The following is a 24,617-nucleotide window of genomic DNA, read 5'->3' as shown; positions in this document are numbered from 1 at the left end:
ATCATATTATATTCGATAATATCAACGTTATTTTGGATGTATAAATAAATAAATAAAAACGTCGAAGAAAAAATATTGGTAAACCTATAAATTATTTAAAATATGCATCTAAAGGTATAAAATGGAAAAAATTTGCCCTAAAAACCATAAAAAACGGAAAATATGCCCTAAAAATCAAAAAAAACGCAAAATATGCATTTATGTGCACAAAAAAATTTCAAAACTAGCTTTGTGGTAGCATCAAACGCATTTGTTTCGCACTCTGCTATTTTTGTGACTGCGCAAAAAAAATATGCAAATGCTACAAGTCCTCCTCCCTATCTATAAGTTTCTCTACCTTTATCAAAAAAAAAATGTAAACAAGAAAGTCAAATTAAATTTTTATGAGCGTTTGAAATTTATATTTTTACAACATTCACTCGATTTCGCATGTAACGATTTTGCTATTTTGTTGTTATTCAAAATTTCAAAAACGAATAACTGTAGATACCTACATAAAATTTTTACTGAATGTTTATATTTTAATTTTCTATGCACCATACAATTTTGAAAATATTTTGACTCTTTTTGAGCTGTTTACGGACATTGTCAGTTTTCAATTTTTTTAGTTTTTTTTTCTATAAATATCAATAAAATTGTATTTGTTGGATAAAAAAGCGTGAAAATTTAATTCAAGGCTCCTGATATATTGTTACAATAGCAGTTAAAAAATATTAAAAATACATAGGCACAATTTTTTTTTATAAGCATTTAAAGTTCAAATGTTGACAAAATTTATCAAATTTAAAATTTAATAATTATTTTGTAGTTAAAAATGTATAAAATGTTCAACTTTTATAGCTTGGGATTAAAAATTTAAAACAAGGCTCCACATAAATAGGTTATATATAAATTACTTTATTCACAAAAATATCATCACATATAGGTACTTATTTCATAGGCTGACTGACCGTTTTCACTCAGAATCGTTTTTCTTATACAATGATATTATATCATTGAATTCAAATTTAACACCATCCATTACAGTGACTCACTTGTAACCTACTGTACAACAGAGCGACATCCACTTATCCACCTTTTTTTTTTTTGTGTGTGTGTGTGTCATCACCTTTTAGGACAGTAAAAGTGCTTGGATTTTCTTCAACGTTTATTATTTTTTTATTTTTATAGACACATTGACGTTTTCAATAATTTTAGATTAATTTTAGTATTAATTAATTTTATACAATTACACTACAAACCTATATTCACACCATTCCAGAGTAAAGTGGTATTGACTCAAAAATCAAAAGTTATTAACAATATAATAGTTGATATAAATATAATAATATACCTAAACTATTATAATAGTTAAATATTAAAATGCAATTTTTTTAGCAAAAATTAAATCAACCTATTATAATACTGTAATAACTTTGAAATAAGATAAATATAAAAACGACTCCTGTCGATAGTTATATTAAAATCAGATGTTAAACTAGTAAAATTACGCTATTACCTTCCTCCAGGTGTTCGGAGGGCTCTCGAGATCGTGTATTCGAGGATTAGATCAAATACACCGTACAATGTAATTTTATGTAAAAAGCACGTCATATTATGTTGTATTAATTGCAATCAATATAAAATATTATATTATATGTCTTACCTGATCCGCAGTTGTTTGTAGATAATACTGTAGGAGTTTTAGGTTTTAGATGAAACAAAGTAATACTTCAAATACAAAAATTGAATTAAAGAACGCACTGATTATTGCTCGCATAAGGAGTCCAGTTGTCGCTCGTTGAAATCGGTTTTTTGAGACTTGAGAGGTTGTTACTCTGGTGGTTGGTGCTCATGCACTGGTTTAAGGGACGACACGGATATGCCGACCAGAGAGTGGTAGGTGGTTTTATCAAAGGTTTTTGTATTTCCCCGAACTAGATTTCTCTTCGGCGGCAAAGACCTTTTTGTCGGTGACAATAGTTTTATTGGGGATGACCAATTTCTACGAACGACAGTCTGACCGTTATTTATTATTCTGTAAGATTTTAGTTTATTTATTATAATGATGTGTGAGCATATCATTACAATACTATAAAAGTAAAATAAACTACTTTAATTTTTAATAGTAATGTAAAAAAACATATTATCATGAAATATGCTTGGTAATTAGGCTGACTGGCCGACCATAATTTAGTACATATATCACAGTGACTTACTAAATACATATTATACAGCATAGTGGTTACTTTATACTTACCACCTTTTTATATATACCAGTAAGTGTTAATTTACTATGGACCATAGTTATCTACGGTCAGTGGCGTTCGAGAAGGGGAGCAGAGGGGGCAATTGACCCCTTAGATATAATCCAAGGGGGGCAAAAGTATATTATTATTATTATTGTTATTATGGATTTATTATTATATTATAATACATAATAAACATATTGAGTAATTTTTATTTATATATTGTTACTTTTGAATATTTTTTTTTAATGATCTTGAAAGCCCGGCAATTATGGCCATTAGCTGTTTGATTTTTGTTTGTAGGGGAGTAACTGTAGGTTAGTAAACACGTGTTTTGGTTTGGCAGATTTTTTAGTGGGCACCTGTGAGTATCTGCCATGCCCGGGTGAGGGATGGTGGCACTTCTCTCCAAACGCCGTGACTTGCCCGAAGAAAAATGCCGCCCGTGAACCAAGGTTTGAACCGACGCCTTAGTCCGCTCGGCCACTCCGTCCCCCTCTTTTGAATATAACTTCAGGTATAAAGTAAATATGTTTGATGTTTTGTTTCAATATATAAATGTATAAATGTATAAATATAATGTATTTATATTTATATTATACTATAACTATATCAATACATTTATATAATTCATATAAAATATTAAGAAAGGTTTTTTGTTATAAATCACAAATAAATATTATATAATAGTTGTTAGGTGTTTTATGTTTTGGCCCCCCCCTCATGAAAAATAGTTACTGTGCCACTGTCTATGGTAACATGGTAAAGATAACAATGCTGAAGACTTGGGAAACAAATATCAAAATATTTAAAGAATCATGTTTGTTACCTAGTTAATCCTTGAGATGTCTTGCATAAGTTGCATATATAATAATATAATATATTATAATAACATTTTGCGTGTCCAAAAAGAAAAGAAAAACTTTATGAGACACAAAAGAAATTAAGTGCAATGTATTGCCTATAAACTAGACAAACAATGCAATCACTACAAAATTCAAATTAAATTATAAAAAGTAGTATTTATTTATTTAATTTCAATATTTTCTTTTAAATGCAAAATTGTAAAAAACATTTATTGAATACTTAGGGCCGGTTGCACTAAACTATATTGGTTCAATAAATATTTATTGGTCCAATAAGTTGAGATAAATAATGTGGCCTTAATGTGGTTAAATAATATAGTATTTTCAAAAATCTGGCAAAAACAGAATATTTCTACACTTTTCATAATTTATGTATTAATTTCATGTTGGCCAACACCATAGTCTGATGGCGTAGCGCACATGTGTGATAAATTACATCTTTGTGATTTTATAGCAACAACATTTTAGAGTTTGTATTACTATATAAATTCAAAATTCAAATTTTTGATACGATATTTATAGTTTTTGATTGCTTAAGAAGCACTTTAAAAATAGAATTATTATTTTTCTGAACGAGGCTTGTCTAAGCAAAAATGAAAATATACATTAACACAAATGCACTACGTCATCAGACAATGGTGTTGGTCAACACGAGGGTAATAATAAATATAAAAAAGTTGAAATATTCTGTGTTTTTGCCGGAAGATTGAAAATACTATATTATATTTCACCACATTGAATACATATTTTTACAATTTGTAAAGAATAAAGTAAAATTAAATAAATAAATACTATTTTTAAGCATTTATTTACCACTTAATTTGATATTTCTATCTTATTTATTTATTATTCCATGAATATCATAAAATATATAACATTTTAAATATACAATCTTCCAAATATTTAAATCTTCCAAAATTGAAACTAGCCAGTTTATACCAACTATACATTATGGAATTTTAATTTAAAAAAATGTTATTTTCATACTATTCATAACATTAAAAAAAAATATATTAGGTTTTATATTTTTATAATCAATCATTATAGTTGTAACTTATAAGTTAACAATTAATCCATACTTAACTATGCATTTTTATTGCGGCAAACCCTATATTATAAGACATTTTTGAGAATTTTACAATCATATGAAATAATTAAAATCTTTTAAAATATTTATCAATTTTTTAATCAAATATAACGTTCTAAAAATATTTAATTGTTAATAATGTACCAATATACAAGCTATCACTTATAATACACTATCACTCATAAATTGTAAATATACATTTACTTATAAATAAAAAAGGTTTTAATAATTACATTGAAATTAATTGTTTTACAATATAGATAGGATCAAATATTATTTAGTCTATTAAAATATTTTATAATTATAACAAATAGTATTTCAATGATACAATCAACTAACATCAAAAATTGGTAAGTTACATAAGTAATCAATCTAACTCAACAATAATAAATACAGAATATAATTATACTCCATTCACATTTAGAAGGAACCTCGGCAGCTGATTTATTCGTAGGGACATAGCTTTACTATACGGCAGGCATGCAGATGGTTGCAGTGGCTTGATTAGGAATTTGTCCTGGGTGGGAGGGGGACATACATTTTGTTGCACACAAAATACTATATTTTAAAGTGGTGAGTGGTTTATATATATTATAAAGGCTCTGGGGGGATCTATTCCCCTCATCCCTTTCTTCATTATGCCCCTGAATTATGGATAGGAGGACAAATAAATGTCTAACCTCTGTCCTATGAAAACTGGTCACAAGTTCCTTCTTAACGTGGGTGGAGTATATATAAGCAATTTTATATATTAGCATAATTTTGCTATTGCATAAAATAGAATTAAAAATACAAATTAGGAACGCCAGAATACAATTTGGTAAGTATTGAATTTATAGAGTGTATACAACACAAAGTCGTAAGTTAATTTGTTTTATTAATATTTAAAAATATATTTTGTACAGAAATTGTAATTCAAGATAGTTAGTTAAATTAAATAATCTATTAAATGTTAAGCTGTATTATACAACATTAAAAACTATTGGTTTGTGTTATTTTTGAATCAAACTAACAACTTAAATATATAAGTATAAGCTATAAATCATCTAATTACTAATTACAACTGTGGCAACCTTAAAATCTATAGAGCAACACTACACTAACTTAAAAATAATTGGATTAAAATATAATATGTAGTTATTATAATTTAACCATTTAAACTTGAAATGTAAATAGCATTCATATATTTTTAAATATAAATATAATATTATGAATATATGTATATTTGTAATAGGTTCAATATAATTATTATGACTTATAGTATATGTCTATATTGTTACGTATCTTATTATATTCATACACAGTCCTATCACTTGTAGTGTTAGAAGAAAAACAAATTTAAACATAAATTATTTATGATAGAATATATTAACATAGTCTCTATCAGACAGGCAAGGGTAGAAAATTATATATTCGTTTACAATTTTACATGTGTTGCCAAGTAATAGGTATTAGATTTTGTGTTGAATCTAAATACCTAGATATGTCTTCATGGAGTCCATGGCTCAGCCAAAGTATTTGTAATTTGCGATATTGTTCTTTGCAAAGGTATAATGGGTTTCCACGTTTTAGACCTTGGTCAGTTTCACCGTACTCGTCTAAATATGGTGGCAATATAAAGCTTCCTTTATTTAAAGTGGCTAACAATAAAACTTCACATTCGCGTACACGTAAGAAAATTCCAACTCCACAGCCACATGTATAAGCATGGCCAGAACACGCTCCCACCTAAAAAAAGAACAATTTTGTTATTAAATATTATGTGAATAAAAAAAATGTAGACATAATTAAGGAACAAGTAATTTATTTGCATAAGTTATTTACACTGTTTTTGTGCATTGCAAAATATGTCAATTAAATAATTTTATTGACATAATGTATTATAATAATTAATATAGGTAAGATAACTGTTGAATACTTTACAATAATTTATTATAAGTACACTTATAACGTCATATTAGTGGTGATTATGAATTATGATAGATAAAATAAAACCGAATGCCTAACAAAAATGTTTGCAAGCTATAATTTTTTTCGTTCTAATGTTTGATGGATGCACATTTAAGAACACAAAATATTAGAGTTAAGTTTTTTAATTTACCATAATTATTAACATTAAAAGTTTAAAATTATATCAAAAAAACTGTTATTACAGTAAAGATAAAATAAAAATGGAAAGGCTCATCATTTAAATTATGCTGTTCTATTAATCCTTAGATAATATACAATGGATGGAGCTATTTTCGTAATTTGCTGTGTCCAACATAACCCACTACTCATTCTTTTTTTTATAATATAGTGATTATTGGCGCAACAACACATGCACAGTAATGTGTTGCTCCCTGAAATGAAATGGGTTGGTGGGTATGGTTTGTGAAGCAGCATAGGGGCGATACATGCTCAACAACACGATGACCCTTGAAATTGAATGGGTGGTGGGGGGTTATGTTGGACACAGCTTGGTATACGAGCAATACACACGTAGGTCCATCCACAGAATATGATCTATGTATTAATATAATATAGTAACATGTACTTAATTGTATACTTAATCTTATCTTATATTGCAATAAATAATTTAAATATATATTTGTTAAGATACTAGGTATTAGTATAAAAACAGTGCTGATTGAATAAGTCAATAATATGGAGAAATAGATAGGTTTATCAAAGCTACATACAACACATTAGAGATAGCAATTAAAATTTTAAATTCATCAAGTAAAATATCAATAAACAAAATATGTAGACTATGTTAAACTGAAATGAAGAATGATTATTATTCTTTATTTTGTCTGTAGTTAGAATTTAGTTTAAAGCCTTAAATGAAACTCTAGATATAAATTTTAGATTAATAGACAATTACTTACAGTAACACGTTTGACTTCAGTTTGACAACAGTAACTTTGAGAACATAGCATTGTTCCACACACCAAACACATAGTTGGATTTCTCGAATCTTCATGATCGCTATTTGGACAGGTAAACATTGATACAGTGTTGATTAATTCACTATAATCGTCTGGTAGCTGTACTAATTCATTGATATGCATCCAATCTTTAAATGGTATTTTTTCACCTTGTTTGATTTTGATTAACTTATCATTTTCAGACCATTTATTTATCAACGCCTCAACATATGGTTTGTCTAATATTTCTTTACATGTAGTAGGTAATCCCAAATAACAACACATATTATGGTATGTATCTCCATCCACTTCTGTTAAGACACCCGATGCTGGAACGCCTGTAAGGAAATGATAAAACAAACAACAACACCGCAAGAATGGTATGGAACAACTTTCTATTGAATTCCAAACAGCTGCAGTGTTTTTAATGCTAATACCACGAAGTTTGTAAACTAAGTTAGTTAAACAAAATGTGTCTTCTGCTTCTTCTGGGTCCATTTCAAGCATTTCCTCAGAATCTTCTTGGATATCAATGGTTAATATAATTTGTACTAGAGTTGCAATGAACATTAAAAGTAGAGTATGGAAATCCAGCATAGTTCCTCTAGGTGCTGGGCCGGGCACTTCAGTATAATACAGGCTTGGAAGAGTCATAGTCAATGAAACTAACATTCCAAAAGCATCCCAATCGAGTATTCCGATCGAGTTATTTCCACCATTATCAATTGCTAAAGATAAAAGGCGAAGTGCATGTAAATTGATTTCGTGTTCTTTTTTCCAAGTTGAACTGAGAATACCTGAAACCCGAACCATCGCTTCTAGACAATCTTTTTGTCGAGAAGATAATTCACCAAGCAATGGTTTGTTTTTATAGCGAAGAATCACTTCATTTGAATGTATTGTGTATGCACATGCTTTCCATGTCATTAATGGGATTTGGTTATTATCTGGATGTGGATTATTGAAACCAGTAGCTTTTGAATAAGTAGTATGAGCAAATTTCAATATTGTATCAACTAAGCTAGTTGAAAGATCACTGTTTTTATATACAGATACTTTAGGTACAGCTTTTGGGGACGATTTGTCAAACATTAGTATTTGCATAATAAAATCATTAGTTCCTATGGAGAATTGGTTGGACGGTGGTAAAACTTCTTCCTCGTCGTCGTCTTCATCTTGGGGTATTTCAATATTATCTCGTATAACAATTACCTGAGCCAAATTATTAGCGGCCTGTAACTGTAATGAAACATCTCTTCTAGGACGTTGTCGTTCAGGTTCTGGACTTGTTGATTGTTGAACAACGGATGGTTGTGATTGTGATACTTCAGGAGTTTTTGGCTTCGCAACTTTACTTTGTTTTAGCGCCATATTTAATCCTTCTAACCAATTTTCAAATGTTAAATTTTCAAAAGTTTTCATGCTTTCTGACTCAGTAAAACTTGAAATAGGTGGTAACAATGGTATAACAGTATTACAAAGTCCTTCACAAAGTGGACATAAATATTCATTTTTATGCACGTCGAAACTCAATGAATGTCTTAATCGATAAGGTCTTCTATTTTCTTTGGCAAGAATCATATCAAAATGTCTTTGCCAACAGGCAACATGCATAACATGCCCACAGGTGGAAATATGAGGAGAAGGACCAAAGTTAGCTGGTATATAGTATGGGTCAGAAAAGTTATCAGTGACATTTTCCGAACTACTTCTTACTTGACAAAGAATGGACGATTTTTGTACAAATGTAGCTAAAACCATTGCTTGGCTATCATGGGTCACCAGTTGTTCTTCTTGGCACAAAATGCACGTATATCTATTATCAAAAATACTGGATGTAGTTTGATGTGGACCTAGAGCAACAGAAAGTTCCCCAATATTTTCTAGGATATCCATACTAGTTGATTCTGAATTAGTAGGTGTGTTATCAAATAATGTGGCATTATCTTTCATAAAATTGTTCTGCATTTGAGCGATCTGAGCCATAACAGTAGCTCTTCTTTCAGCAGCTAATTTTGCTCTTTTTTGTTTTTCAAATTCTGGATCTACACAAGACACAACTTCCATGTGTTCAACTTCTTTCTCTATTATTTCAATTGGTACACATTTTCTTCTTGGAGCAGATACTTGTTGAAACTTGTTAAGTGTCCATATGGCCAAATCTTTATAAGCCTCTACTCTAGCACTACGCTTAAGCCCTTCTAATGCAACTTCTATACCATAAGCTTCAGAACGTTCCGTAAATGTAAATGATGAACTTTGTTGTTTTTCTTCTTCATGAAGAGCATAACCAATAAGATGAAGAACTTTATGAAGCTGAGATTCAGAAAAACTTCTACTTCTTAAATTTACAGTTCTATCCAATATCAATCTCATAATGTAAAACATTATATCACATTGCAATAAATTAGCAATCTTTGCAAAAGCATCACTGAATAATGGTAAACTGGGTGGAGGACAACACTCTAATTCACCAGCTGCTTTTCTCCGTTTTCTTTGTTCTTCTTCAGATTTAGACATTTCTTCTCGCGAATAATGATAAAAAAATACATTATAGTCATCGTAAAAAATTGGCTTTAGTTCATAAACACCTTTACCTCTAGTTTTTTTAAAGTCTGCAACGTCATGTATAACTTTTTCTAAAACCTCTTCATCTTCAATGAGGTTTAAGAGCGTCTTATTTAGTTCTGAATGAGGCATAGGTTCTACACATAACTGCTGAATTACTTCTTTTCTTATACAATCATCAAAGGTCACTTTTCCAACACCAGGGGTATATCTTTCACCAACTATAGTGATTATAAGACCTAGAAATTCTTCAACTAAACTAATTGTTTGGCGTATAGATTCATCTTCTGATCCATTTAACAAGTTATGTTCATAATTGGGTTGTGCCCACTTTAATAAATTAAACTTGTTTAACACATGAATTAAAAATTCATTACTATCAATTAAAGATGCGCCCATTTGAAGTATAACAATATCCTTATCTAACATTTCCACACGACATTTAGAATTATGATACAAATAAATTTGATTTAATAGTGAATATCCATTGCGTCTCCACATTCCTGAGTGTACTTGTGATATTAAAACAAGAGCACGAAGAACTGGTTCAATAATCTGTTCAGGAGACTGTTTTGCAGTCTGTAGCTCAGAATGTTCAAAACTTAAGCCATAATGGTTTAGATATAAATGTAGTCCAGCAAGAAATCTAGATAATGGAAGATGTATAGATACAGGTTCAATTGATACGTCATAATCAATACAAGTAACTTTATGGTCAATCAATTCTTTAACTACAGTTGGTCTTTGAGGATCTAAAATTGGATTTTCCCAAATTTTTTTTAAAGTCATCCTGTACACTTTTTTTAAAACAATACTATCTGATCCACACCATAACAGGATTTTGGTTATTAATGGCCTCAATTTAATATGCAAGTTGAATGCTGTTTCCCATTCAGGTTCATACTCCATATGTTGACCTACTTGCCTGGTAACAGTATCCATATTTTGCATATAATTAAGTATCTTAAGGACCAATGAAACAGCATGACAAAATGAAACTCTTAATTCAGGATTCCATGCATCAGGTACACAACCTAAGAGATAACGGATATCTCCAAGAACATGTTGTGCTCTTTTGAATGGCAAAGTTGATGTATTTCGTTCAAATTCCAACTTGCCTTGTTTATTTACTTTGTGTGAACACTCTGATAAAAATGTATTTAAAAGTTGATATAAAACATCATGATGAGCCATTAAATAGTTTGCTAATGTAGGTACGGTAAATATTTGTACGCCCAATGAAGCAACAGAATATGAATAATCATGATCATCATTAATGAAATCCTTCATGATTGCACCATAATTTTTTGTAAAAACTTTAGCAAATTCCTTTTTATTCTCATATTCAATGAACATACCAGCAATGAATAGTTTATGCCAGTGTAGTCTTGCTGACTTCCATAAAGCAGTGTCTTTTCGTAATATACTTTCTATAATGCAACCTTCTGATGGTGTAAATGCAAGTACAACATTTGAAAATACTGCTCTTAAACGTTCTGAGTATCCTAATAAATTCTGCATCCATGTCAACAATCTAAGTGCATATATTTGATGAGCAATAACATGAGAATGAACTACAACTGTTTTCAAAGGTTTCCCCCCATGACGTGATGTAAATTTTTCAATTTCTTCTTTTAGGTCTTTACATTGCACAAAACCAGCACATTTCACAACTGCTCTTCCTTCTCGATCAATAGATGTTACATAATCAATGGATTCTCTTTGCGGGCATTTAATGAATCTAGTAAGAGTTGTTATAACTTGATCAAATGTATGTGTCTCGTCATTATAAAGAACTGTACAAAAACGGTCTTCCTGATTTTTATATATACTATATAAATCATCTAACATTTCATCAGAATCCAACTCAGCAGGTAGCATAGGAGGGTGTTCTAAAGTAAGTAATGTGCGAGCATAACCAAGAACATATTCAAAAATTAAATGAGCACGTTTCTCCATATCACTTGTTAAAAAATTTAAGTTAACATGTTTTTTCTCTAAACCAAGCTTATGAGTTTGACAGTAAGCATCGTGTTTCCAAGCTTCTATATCGCCACAGTCACAACATCCACCCCCATAAGATGTTCCCATTTTATACTTGTGATTTTTATGCGGAGATCGTTTAAAACAATCCACACATAATACACACGTACTATCCATTCCACATTCTCGACAATTATATGTTGGCTCACCCATTTTGAATACTCGACCACATACTGACGGTGGGAAATTCTGTTTCGTTAGGCCATGTAATACTTCAATACTATTTCCATTACAAATAAATTCTTCAAGTGTATTGAGTAAAATTTTTTCTGCCTTCTGTTCATTAAATGACCATTCTAAAGAATTTCCTTGGATTTCTGGTTTCAAAATAGTTGGTACCCACGTTTTCCAATAGTTTCGAAAGTCAAATTTAGTTAAGGTGTTATTCTCAAATTTTCTTGACCATTCATTAACAATGTCGAGGTTTTGATCAACTTCTTTGGAATCATTGCTTTCATCCACTTCCATTGGAGTATCTAAATCACTCATTGTGTCATGGAGTTACCTAAAAAAAAATTAAAAATTGGGTTAGGATATTTATTTGTAAAAATGTAAATAGTAGATAGGTACTGATATAATAAAATAATTTAATTCATTAATATGATCAGTGGCGAGGCATGTCTTTTGGGTCGGCTAGACATTGAAAAAAATTTAGCATAATTACAACATTATTTATACTTATGTATTTTAGACAATATCACACAAGAAATAAACTATCTGTAAATTAAAAACCAACCACCATAACGAGTTTGTTGATGACGCAAGAATGTGATTACTCAATGGAAAACATTTATAAACAAAAATGTTGACCGTAAATCTCAAAATCCTTTCTAAAATTTGCAGTAAAAAAATGAAGGGTCACTTATCGAGATAACAAGTATCCTATCTCTCAATTTGGACCAAGCAAAAGACATTTATAACATTTCATTAAAATCGGTTAAGACGGTTAAGTGGATTCGGAGATTAGCATGACACAAGATTATAATATACAGTGTAACAAGAAGACCTTACAAATTAAAAAACTTTTGTTCTAATCAATATTTAAATTATTTTTTTATATATATATAACTTATAGTCACTTGCGTTACACGTATAATATAAAAATAAATATTTTTATTTATTTATACTGAAAATAAAAGCTCCAAATAGTCAAATTGTAAATCTGATTATAAGAACAATTTTAATGGTAAAAACATTTATCTAAGTCAAGTAGTTTATTATTTTAAATATTTTAAAATATCAATATTCCTGTTAAACCCTGTGTAAAGATATTATTATGAATTACAAATTTGTAAAATAAATATTTTTATTGAATTTATTATTTAAATTATTTGTTAGTATTCTAAGTGGGTAGATATTGACTCATTGTCTCATATAATGTTTTGCCACTGAATATGATCAATACACATAAGCAAGTGCATTTTTTATTACCATTACCATGCTTATATAAAGAATACAGCTTCTTGTATGTATATATGCATTGGCACAAATAGGAGGGGGCTTGGGGGGACTTAGTCCCCCCAAATGTTGGTCAAGTTCCCCCAGTTCAAAATCTAGTAATTATTACTAATTTTCATATTCTGTGGTACTAAGCAATATGGCCTATGGAAAGGGGACCTGAGTCCCCCCAAAAAATTTAGTCAATTTGCGCCTATGTATAAATGTATGTATCCATTGTTTGTATTACCTCCCTATATACTATACGTCTATATACTACTTGATACATTGATAAGTAATATCAACATATTACTGAAATATTCAACTACAACTAAATACAATTTTAAGTTCAAAAAACAACTAATAATATTTAATTGCAAACCTTTAAAATGAACATTTTCAAAAATATTGGGTACTAGATAGAATTATGCAAAAAAAAATAATAATAATATCCTGTAATGAAAGCAAACGCACGTCATATGTTATCTACATGAATGCTAATTGAATTGTATATTATCTATGTCTTGGGTGATTTCTGCGAGTAGACAAGAATTGTTGGTGTCCAATTATGATGTGTAGGTACATTTTTGATAGTTGAAAATAGGGATATAGAGCTATGCTACTTCTCATTATTACACCTAAAATATAATTGGGATCCCAATTTATTTTAACAGGTGGAAAGCCTAAAGTAACTCAAGTTGTAATTTCTATGTGTCTGAAATCATAAATAACCAGTGTTACTTACCCAGTACTCAGGGTAATGAACAATAAAAATATTTTTTAAGCTGTAGTTGTGCCAATAGTGATGAGGCATATTCATATGATATACACCCATAAAGTGTGGGTTGTGGTGTTTTTCTGTATAAGCTAATTGGACAACATCATGACTCACTCTGTATAGTGTTTATTTATATATATATATATATAGATTTATTTAGTAAATATTCCGTAAACAAGAACAACAATTTTATTAGATTATGATAAAATATAAATGATCTACTATATTTCCTGATACCTAAGAAACAATAATTTAAAAATTTTAGATTTTGAGCAATGCATTGATTTTACAATGATGCGTTTTTTTTAAATTTTTTGTGTACGAGTTCATGATATTCAATCCTTTAATTTTCCACTTCTGTAACTTTTATGGTGGAAAAATTAATCTAGTTGATGCATTCGAGAAGTCAAAATTGAAATTCCCATGAGTTTTCAAAAGCATCAATAAAAATAAAAATATTAAGGAAAAACTGAAATTTTTAAGTAAAATCAGTTTTTGACCAAATTTATTGCTATGGATTATAAATTTTTCTCATAAATATTTTGTTGTAAACAAAAAATCTAAAAATTATAAAAACACTGGTTTTTTTTAGATATTTAAATGGAGAATAATGATTTTAGTTATTTTTTTTTATAATTTGAAGCTTTTAAAGTAGGTACCGTAAAATGGGTTTAATTGGTACATTTGGGTAACTTGAATACAAATGATATAGTATTATAAATTATAAGATTTGAGCACTAGAAATATTTTTATCACACATTTATTTATTGTCACTTTCACGATGATCGTCTTGCTGTCTGATAATGCTCACATTATAAATACTTATTTTTTATTATTATTTAAATATAAATGCATAAGTAGATTATTATGTGTTATAAAATCATATTAAAACTTAGTGCACACACAGTTTGCTATTAGTTGAATGTAAATGTGGGTTCCAACATTAGTTGCAGCAACTACTCGTGAATTATATACAATACCTATTTCATTATTATTAATTATATGTAATTTTTGATGTTATCATGAAATGCTCAAAAAAAATAGTTTTTATGGTAACTTAATCATGTACTTTTATGTACTTATAAATCATTTTATACCTTAAAATTAAACTATGTGGTATTATAAAGTAATTTAAACTGACCAAGTTGTGTTTTATTTTATTTTTAATGTAATTTTAAATGAATCTTGACTACTTAATCTTAAAAAGAAAAAGAAAATAATTTCATTGTTTAATCTAAAGTAGATTAATAAACTGTATTATAAAAATTTAAGAAATTTAAAATTGTAATGTTTTAAAAGCTGTCTTTTTTTAAACAATACATCCGTCCCAAGTTAAAATATGTGTAGTTCAACATGATTTTTTCATATAAAACAATAGTTGTCCCAAGTTAGCAAAAATCATGGTTAACTTGGGGAGAAGCAAATTTTTAAAAAAAAATGGGAAGGGGGAATCAAAAAAAACCAACATATGGGTCATATAGTCTAAGCCAAGATAAGAATTTTTGGTCCTTACCATTATTATCATATTTTGAAAACTTATATATCAGCATTCATCTGAAATTCAAAAGTGTCCCAAGTAAACCCATTTTACGGTATATCAAATGAAATGTTTTTGGCAAATATTAATTCAACCTACTGTAATAGTAAAATAAATTACTTTAAAAGCAATAATATCATAAAATATACTTAGTAATATAGATTGACAGAATTGTTTTTCGTTAATAATGATTTTATATCATTGAATTCAAATTTAACACGTCCATTGTAGTAACATACTCAACATCTAATTTACAGCAGAGCATTACCGACTTTTTTTTAAAAATTACTTTCACCAATCAACTTATGCAATTAAAGTTATTGTTACTCTCTAGTTTAATACCTATCTGTGATAAATTCAAAATTGTATTACGTATATTCTTTTAAATAACGCTATACTTATCGATTAAAAATATAAAAATAAAAATTTTGATTTTTCTTTAGATTTTTCAACAGTATTAGGTACCTACTAAAAAATAATTATAAAAAACAATATATTATTACTTATATTCATATACCTTTTTAGGAATTGATTATACATTAGCCATTTACTTTATTATATCAATGTTTCTAACCTTGAATAACAAGGAAGTTATCAATACCTACTTTATTCAGGATTAATGTGAACACAGTGATTTTCTATCATGCATACATACCGAGTTGCTGAACACTGTCAAACCCCCAAAGGGTAGTCTAAACTCTAGGTGCTCTGTCATTATTGTATTTGTTGGCGACCATCATAAAAAGCTGGCATGTTGCAGCCGCCCACACTAATACTTTTGATAGGATCTTTTAAAGGGTGGGGATTAAAAAGGTGTTTGCACAGATACAACCAGTTTTCATCTGTCAAGCAATTTACTCTGAACCTCAATAGAGTTTAATGTCAATGGAATTTATTATTACAAGTTGTTATTTTTGCAAAACTATAAAGGGTCGTCTAAGAATTATATCATAGATGATTGATCTTCTTTATCAATTCGTTTTCTAGAAGTATAATTATTTACAATACAAGTGGAGTACATATCAGTGGCGCAACCAGTGGTGGGGGGGGGGCTATATTTTTAAATGATTTTAAAATGTATTAATATTATACTGTTTATGTAGAAGTGCACAGTTGCATATCATGGCCAGTTAATTATAATATAGGTAATAGCCAAATTATGAAATTACATTTCACACTATCAGGTTAATATGAAATATGTATTCAATAACTGTATCTACTAAATGACAAATGTGTAACAATAATTAATAAATTCTAACAAGGGATCTACTTAGAAATTGTCCAAGATTGACTGCTTGGCCACCCCTGCTACATATTATAGTTGTATCAACAAAAATATGATAAACATTAATTTATAAAATAATATTAATACATTATTACACATTATTTAAAAACATGTTTAGAATCAATAAATTCTAGTACTGGGTTGGGCTCAGTTATAAGACTCAGTAAAAAAACCCAGCAAAAAAAAAACCCAACAAACAAAAAAATTAACAAACTTTAAACTGCAAATTTATTTTTATTACTTTTTAGTAACAATAAAAAACAAAAATATGTAAGCAAAATCATTGAATATTATAATTTTACATTTCTTAATTATAATTAATTTTAAACTTATAACAATAAACAATACAAATTAAGTAATATTAATAAAATAACTTATAAGCACTTTTTAATATTTACTGGTGAATGGTAATGAACAAATTAATTGTATCATACTATATGTGTAGACATACCAAAACTTTTTATATTTCTTTATAAGTTTCTTAAATATAATAGTTATAACTTAGAGGTAATAAGTTATATTTAATTTTAAATAAGCAATAGGTATATGTTTTAAGTTTTAATGTTTAGGGAACAGCCCTAGTAAAAAAGTGTCAGGTATCGGCATTCGTTTGAAAATTATTAAAACCCATTAAAACCCAACTGGGTCAGGAATTTTAAAAAACCCATGGGGTTTTTGAACCCTGAAACTAATGTAATGCAGTTAGATACCTAATATATTATGTTTAATATAAATCATAATCAGTTTTATTATAAGTATAAATTTAAATTAGATTATATATTATACTGTTTATCCTTGATGTCAAGCATATACAAAAAATTATAAGACAATGAAGATGCAGACTCATTATTTTAATGTACTTAATGTTTCTAAACATGAAAATTAAAACAACATAGCAATGAACATGTGTGTTATAGGTACTAATTCAATGTATAAAACAATAACAACATGGACCTATACGTCAAGGCAACCCATGCTTTGGGTATTCACACTTAAAGCGTAGCATATGCAGCAATTTTTGTCTTTGGTTTACTTTACATAGGGTAAATCTATATTGAACCCATGTTTACCTAACTTTTTTACCACCATTAATTAGTTGAAGGGGGGAGGGTGAACTCATGGCAAACTCAAGGGCCTCCCCGAGCACAAAATATTCGGTCGTCTTACGGCAGCAACCGGCTACAGAGTATGCACCCGGGGCATCGGGGGGGTAGAAGTCGCTGGCGAGTGGTGGTGAGGAGTCGATGCAGAAGAAACGAAAAATATAGAAGACGCGAGCGGCGAGCAAAAAACATTAATTACGATTGCGAAACAATAATTGCAATATACTCACTATGTCTGCGGACGGCGTAAGGACTTAGGAGATGAGCTCCTCTGGTTCACACAAAACGACGACAACGACAACAACGGCGACGGCGGCTGTGGATAGGATCTGTTCTCAGTTGTGCGACGCTGTGACGCGCAAAAGCGTAAGACAGCCGTCGGGGGTCGCTTTGGTCGACGTCTGCTGGTCGAAACGAATTTTTGCGTTGTCCCTCAGTTGATTTCACTTTTACGTTGGATTTTTTTTTTCACCATTTGATAAAAATAGCAGTAAAGTAAACCTATCCTCGCGAACAGCTGTCGAGCCGACGTCTCTCTACAGTAAGTTCACTGTGGTGTGTAGCGGCCAGTGGGTAATGCAGACGTAGTGGGTACATAAAGCGACAGCCGTACACACTACACATAGGTACGTATTATTAATAATAATAACATTGGCAGTAACACAGTATAAGGTATTATCACAAAGTAAATTATATTGAATTTACTCCATTGTGTTTTTTATCAGCGACAGAAAAAAATGAATGATGGCGAGAAAAATGGCACCAGACAAAGGAAAGGACCGAGTACCCCAGCTCCACATTCAACAGTCATGCTGATTACAAAACACTGTCGACACCACACCTATAGATGTCACCTGGGAGCCTGCGCTCTTCTGTTCCGGTACCACTAAGGATACCTTATGCTTTCCACCATTTTATTCTTATCTACGCACGACGTAAAGATTAAAAAATAATAATATTATCGAAATTCGTGACGACGACATCGGACATATTTCTATGGGCATAGGTAAAGCATAAAAATTACAAAAACAATTATTGATATATGAAATAGGACATAGGTAGTTACTATACTTCTATCAATTCATTCAATTAACAAATTACAATTACGATTTATAATTTGCGGTTTTATATATTTTTATAGGTACCTATATATTTATTTTAAAATTGTATAATATAATATAATATGTAATGTTATGAAGTAGATATTATATTATTACAAATGTTTTATTGATATTAGGTAAGACATCAACAAAAATAATATTATTTACATAACATACCTAAGAAGAAGGAGGAATAATATTATTACAAGATTTACAAGCAGAACAATCAATTGTGGTTTATTTTAATAACATTCAATAATGGCTCATCACTTCAAGGAAGAAGACATTGATGGTAAGACATTAGTTAATTTTAAATACCATTATGGAAATGATTACTTGTGGGTATTGTCCTAATATGTGTAGGTACTATGTATTTTACATTCTGATAATTTTTGTTTTCAGAATTCAGAGAATGTTTTTATCTATTTGCTAGAGAAGGGGTGATTAATAAACTAGATGAACTCAGTGTAATTATGCGATCTCTAGGAATGAGTCCAACAATAACTGAATTAAAGAAATACTTTTCAGAAAATAGTAAGTGCAAATAGGTAATTAGATTAAAATAAAATAATAGAAAGAAATAATGTTTAAATTTACACTTGAAATTAAATATTTAATTTAACTATTTAGAAATGTATATACCTAACTTGATATTTGCATGGGTATTTTTATTGAAATCATAAACATCATAAATACATAAATCATTTAAATAAAAAATAATATTAATTTATAATAAATAAAAAAATAATTTGTTAGATGGTTTATTTAAAGTGTCCCAGCATAGACACATACCATAGAGAGTTCTTAGCACCCCCTGAGTAATTTATTTCAGTATTCCACCGATTATTTTTAAATTATTGTGGTTTATTGTTTCGGATATAATATTTATTTTTTTCCATTACAAATAGTTTACGAATTCACAATTAAAACAGTATTGTGTGAATGCAAGTTGCAGTTTTTGTCTTAACATTAAACATCAATCATATATTCATATAGGAAATCATATTATCTCACTTTATATTCTAATATTATGGTTGGCTACGAAATTATATTAAAATAAAAAACAAAACTGCAAACGGCGTGAACCAGTCAAACTTATTGATGATACCCTGAGTCAACGAATAGGAGCAGAGTCTGAAAATAATACATACTTAAACCACTATTGAATATTGAGGTAGAACTTTTTGTTTAAGAAACATTGATAGAATAGTTATAAATTTAGAATAATGTTATTATGGTGAGAGCTTAGAACCGGCCAAATCTGTTGACAACTTTTTTTAACATGGAGGGAGATGATAGTTTGGTTTTATATTTTTATAAACACTTAAAAGTATAAGTTTGATAAAAAATAACTAACTATTAAAAATATTTATTATATGCTCATATCTTTTGAAATATTTAACTGTTCATTGTTTGATATATCAGAATATTTTGAAAATATCAACACCTATTTTATCAGCAGAAATGCTGGTGTTAAAGAATAGTCTACCAGCCAACTTTGAATTTGAAGACTTGAAAAATCAATGTAACCAAAGTTTGTTTTCAAGTGGAAATTTCAATTCTAATTTCTTCTTTAACGTGTGAACGATCCTTCTCAGCAATGTGTAGATTGAAAAATTGATAACGCACTAGTATTGGTCAAGAAAGGTTTACTAAGCCATTTACTCTTAACATTGAGCGAGATCTTACCAACAAAATTGATAGAGAAATTATATTGCAAAAATTTGCTGTATCAAATAGAAAATCATATCTTGTATAACATTATGTAATTAATAATTTTGTATTATAATTTTTTTTATATTTTGAATACATAATACATTATGTAAACGGTATATTCTTGAATAGACTATACATAATAGCGGTTATATTAACATTTATTAAATTTAGACTTTATTCGATTCATATAATTAATTTTTTTATAAATGTTTGATGATTGTGATTTTTAAATTATCTATAATTATTTATTATTTCATTTACACTTCAATATTTATGAATAATTAACTGATGAATCTAATAAATACAGACTAGAAAACATTTGTTTTATTGCATTTTTATCTGACAATACAATTAATACAAAAATGAAAAAAAGTGTGAAGAAAATTAGAAAATTATTTCTATGGTCTATGAAAGTTACTGCAAATACAAATTTAAACTAAAATAAAATGTTGACATCAGTGTGCTAAACTTATGGAAGACCCTAGTTTAACCAACTCTGTGTAAACACATTATCAGCCCCCCTCCCCCTTCCAAAGAGTAATCCTGGCTATGCTACTGTCAGATACATAATTTTTATATTAAATCACAAATATTACTGAGTTTAATTATCATAATTAGTTTGTAAATAATTCATTAAAAACATTTCATACCTAGTTTAAAAATGCCTTAGAATAAAAATATAAATCAATTATACTAAATTATAGGTATTCTTTTTTTTTTCAGATGGTAAATTACATTTTCCAGAATTTCTGAAAGTAATGCACAATCATTGTCGTGTAGAAAAACTACCTAATGAAATTTTAGCAGCTTTTAAAGCTAATGATCGTCAGCACAGTGGAACTATTCATAGTAAACATCTCAAACATTTATTGCAAGGTTGGGGAGAACATTTAAATAGCAAAGAAGGTATGTTATGCATTGTATTAAAATTAAATAAACTTGGTGGTACAAATCCAAGTCCAAGACCTATTTTTTCTATCAATTTTATAAAAAAAAAAAAATGATTAATAAATGTTATTAATTTTTAGTTGAACAAATTTTTCGAGAAGCCAATGTCCATCCAAATGGCAAAGTTAACTATGATGAATTTGTAAAAATTGCTTGCGCACCAATTCCTGATTATTACTAATTCTCACATTTGTAAATGTTTATTTATTTATTTAGTCTTAAGAATTGATGTTTCCCTTTTGTTGTGGAATGTCATACATGGGTGTCACTAGATTCAAAAATCTGGGGTAGCATAAAAAAATATCTGCAAAAAATTTGTATTCCATTTATTTTTTGAAAGTGAAAATAATTTGTTGCTCGCTAATAATATACATAATTCTTACATAGCGCTTTATATTGTAATACAGCTAATTTCATGCCATTGCAAACTCAAATTTTTAATTTTAAAAATAAAATTTTTCACAGCATAATTATTGTTTTGTATATAATATCAACAATTTTAACTATGATATTTTTACTTAATACCTACTTTAGTATGTAACAAGTCATAACTTAACACAAAAAAAACTAATCATTTTTATTAAGACTTGAGCAATAAATATTGAGTATAATTGATGCATTTTTAAAATTCAGATATTTATTTTGGTGTTAGTAAACCAATACCCTTGCTGTCACGAAAAAAATGTATGGAGTAGTAAAAGAATCCCTTGTGACACCTACGATGCCATCCCTATTATTTTTCCATTCACATACAGTAGAAATCAGTTATAACGAGTTTCGAGGGTCATCTAGTTTTTCTTGTTGTAACCAGTAGCTTGTTATAAACGTTATAATGAGTGTTCGTTGTAACCAGTCAATCATCGCAATAACCGGCTTGGAGTTAGTGAACCAATCAGAACATAATTCTGTATTAATTGCTGATGGCTCACCTAAGATTTTTCCAATACCTATGTTGTGCTTCAAAATTAAAGATACAATTTATACATCAACAAATAAATAAATAAGATATAACTAGCAGGTTGACCTAAATGTTTATATAATAGGAAAAAGATAACAAATGGCTCGTAATAACCGAACATTTATTTCATAATTCAATGTACTTTACTCGTTAAAGCCAATAACTTGTAATAATCGAACATTTATCTTATAATTCAATGTATTTTACTCATTATATCTGATGACTGGTAATAACCATACTCGTTGTAAACGTATATTTTAACATACAATCATATGGGCTCGTGCCGGGACCTAACGTTTTGCTTGTTTTAAGCAGTATCTCGCTCTAAACGATGCTCGTTATAGTGATTTCTACTGTATTTGTAATATACTTGGATTTACACTGCCGAGTATTAAAAATGTAGACATTTGACCATGTTTTGTGAAACTGCTTGTATTTGAATATTATTATTAATTGTTACTAATTTAGAATTTTATACAATATTATGCCAATTTTTAAGCAGAAGATCCTATGAAAATGCACAGTGCACATGTATGATTTTTGGTTTTTTAAAAATAAGGAAAAAAACACTCAACTTCACTATAATATGCTTATAAGGCTTTATTTACAATTTATGTTTATTAAAATATTAATAAATATTAAACATAGTATTAATTATTTCCTTAATGTTTCCAGTACTTATCTTCCATTTTCTGATTGAGGTTTAGAAATTTTAATCAAGGCGAAGGCCGTATCTGAGGGGGGTCCAGAAAGTCCCCCCCCCTCCCCAAAATTTCTGGATACGGCCTTCATTGTAATCAATCCACAAGGGTAAACATGGGGCAGGGGGAGACGCAAGAGGACTTGATCAATTTAAATCTTAAAGAAGTGGGTATTTATGTTCAGATTATAAAAAAAATGGGGTAGCTTATCATGGTACCGCGACTTTATATAATATGTAATATCATATTTTGTAATAATTTGTAACCTCTCAATACCTGGTGATTCATTTACGTAAGCACTTATTGACTTATTAATCAAAAGTATTAATGTTTTTGAAAATATATTTTTATATAGTTTCAAGATGACAAGACGTTACAAAACAACGTTTTTATTAAAATACTAGCTGTCCTGCCCGACGTTGTCCAGGCCGAAGATTTGTATTTTTAATAAATATATTTGTACAACATTTTGCTGAAATCGTTTGACAAGCAATAAAGTTACGCGGACAGAGAAATAATACAACGGGATTTTTATGTGGGAGAAAAAGTTTTATTAAAAATTTTATTATATGAAAAAATAAAACTTTCCGGTAGATATGAGAGTCACAATATTAAAGACAATCAACCCAGTTACATATTTACTTGTAATAGATAAAACTGGGAAAAAAACATATTCAACAAACTACAAATAATAAAGTTTAGAAGTCAATCGCAAATAAAGAGTGTGTACTATTATGGTTAAAAAATAATACAAAATGCAATGTATCTTCTCTCAAAATATAAAATGAAGGTACCTATGTTAAGACATGTTTACAAGTCATTTAAAAATACACTAACACAATTATAATAGTTCATATTCAGATACAAATTTCTAGCAGAACAAGTACACATTAATAATTATAATTATACTACGCATAAGTGCATAACGCATTGTACACAAAAAATAAAAACACATATTTAAGGATATACCTAACAAAATAGAAAATTTGAACGTTACAAACGAACAACTGCAGAATTCAAAACAATTACGGTCAGGTTTTTTACTCTCTATGTTAGATAAGGTCTTAACCTACGGATTTAAAAATAAAAAAATTCCAAGTATGCATTGACCAGTCCAGAATTTTACAAATGTGTAAATATTAAATTCCAAATTAATACTGTCCAGATTTGTACGTTCCAGAATTGTACCATTCATAATATTATGGATTTTAAATTATTAAATTCCAGATTTGTACCATACAAGTTTTTACGTTTCACAATTGTACCGTCCAAATTTGTTGACATTTTTTACGGGCAACAAAATGTGGGATCAGCTATATTAGGTATAATAAATTAGAAGAAATATGGCATATA

General features: G+C 28.9%; 2 protein-coding genes across 3 annotated transcripts; one reads left to right on the top strand and one right to left on the bottom strand.

Annotated features, from left to right (window-relative positions):
• Positions 1-4,289: 4,289 nt before the first annotated feature.
• Positions 4,290-18,210, bottom strand: LOC132941959 (E3 ubiquitin-protein ligase UBR2). The gene is made up of 3 exons (XM_061010224.1): positions 18,072-18,210; positions 7,052-12,206; positions 4,290-5,909 (listed from the first exon to the last, which is right to left on the bottom strand). Exons 2-3 carry the CDS (start codon positions 12,188-12,190, stop codon positions 5,607-5,609), a joined length of 5,442 nt encoding a protein of 1,813 aa, XP_060866207.1. The 5' UTR covers positions 12,191-12,206; positions 18,072-18,210; the 3' UTR covers positions 4,290-5,606.
• Positions 18,211-18,325: 115 nt separating this feature from the next.
• On the top strand, positions 18,326-23,206 carry LOC132941960 (uncharacterized). 2 transcript variants are annotated; one of them, XM_061010225.1, is made up of 6 exons: positions 18,326-18,467; positions 18,567-18,847; positions 19,079-19,233; positions 19,344-19,475; positions 21,381-21,563; positions 21,686-23,206. In XM_061010225.1, the coding sequence occupies exons 3-6, from the start codon at positions 19,200-19,202 to the stop codon at positions 21,784-21,786; spliced, it is 450 nt and encodes a 149-aa protein (XP_060866208.1). In that variant the 5' UTR covers positions 18,326-18,467; positions 18,567-18,847; positions 19,079-19,199; the 3' UTR covers positions 21,787-23,206. The 2 variants fall into 2 exon arrangements, with proteins under 2 accessions (XP_060866208.1, XP_060866209.1); XM_061010226.1 differs by lacking the exon at positions 18,326-18,467 and having other exon boundaries at positions 18,845-18,982.
• The last annotated feature ends 1,411 nt before the right edge of the window (positions 23,207-24,617 follow it).

Source organism: Metopolophium dirhodum, chromosome 3 (assembly GCF_019925205.1).
Source record: "Metopolophium dirhodum isolate CAU chromosome 3, ASM1992520v1, whole genome shotgun sequence".
NCBI lineage: Eukaryota > Metazoa > Arthropoda > Insecta > Hemiptera > Aphididae > Metopolophium > Metopolophium dirhodum.
Note: the sequence above shows the minus strand (reverse complement) of the source record. Positions and strands in the feature narration are given on the sequence as shown.

What these genes read in the sequence shown, in the direction of transcription:
- LOC132941959 (XM_061010224.1), bottom strand. Translation starts at nt 12,190, where the DNA reads ATGAGTGATTTAGATACTCCAATGGAAGTGGATGAAAGCAATGATTCC. An exon ending in CTGAAGTCAAACGTGTTACT is followed by an intron (nt 5,910 to 7,051) that starts GTAAGTAATTGT and finishes TTCTTTTTTTAG; the next exon opens with GTGGGAGCGTGTTCTGGCCA.
- LOC132941960 (XM_061010225.1), top strand. Translation starts at nt 19,200, where the DNA reads ATGGCTCATCACTTCAAGGAAGAAGACATTGATG. An exon ending in CAAGGAAGAAGACATTGATG is followed by an intron (nt 19,234 to 19,343) that starts GTAAGACATTAG and finishes TTTTGTTTTCAG; the next exon opens with AATTCAGAGAATGTTTTTAT. An exon ending in ACATTTAAATAGCAAAGAAG is followed by an intron (nt 21,564 to 21,685) that starts GTATGTTATGCA and finishes ATTAATTTTTAG; the next exon opens with TTGAACAAATTTTTCGAGAA.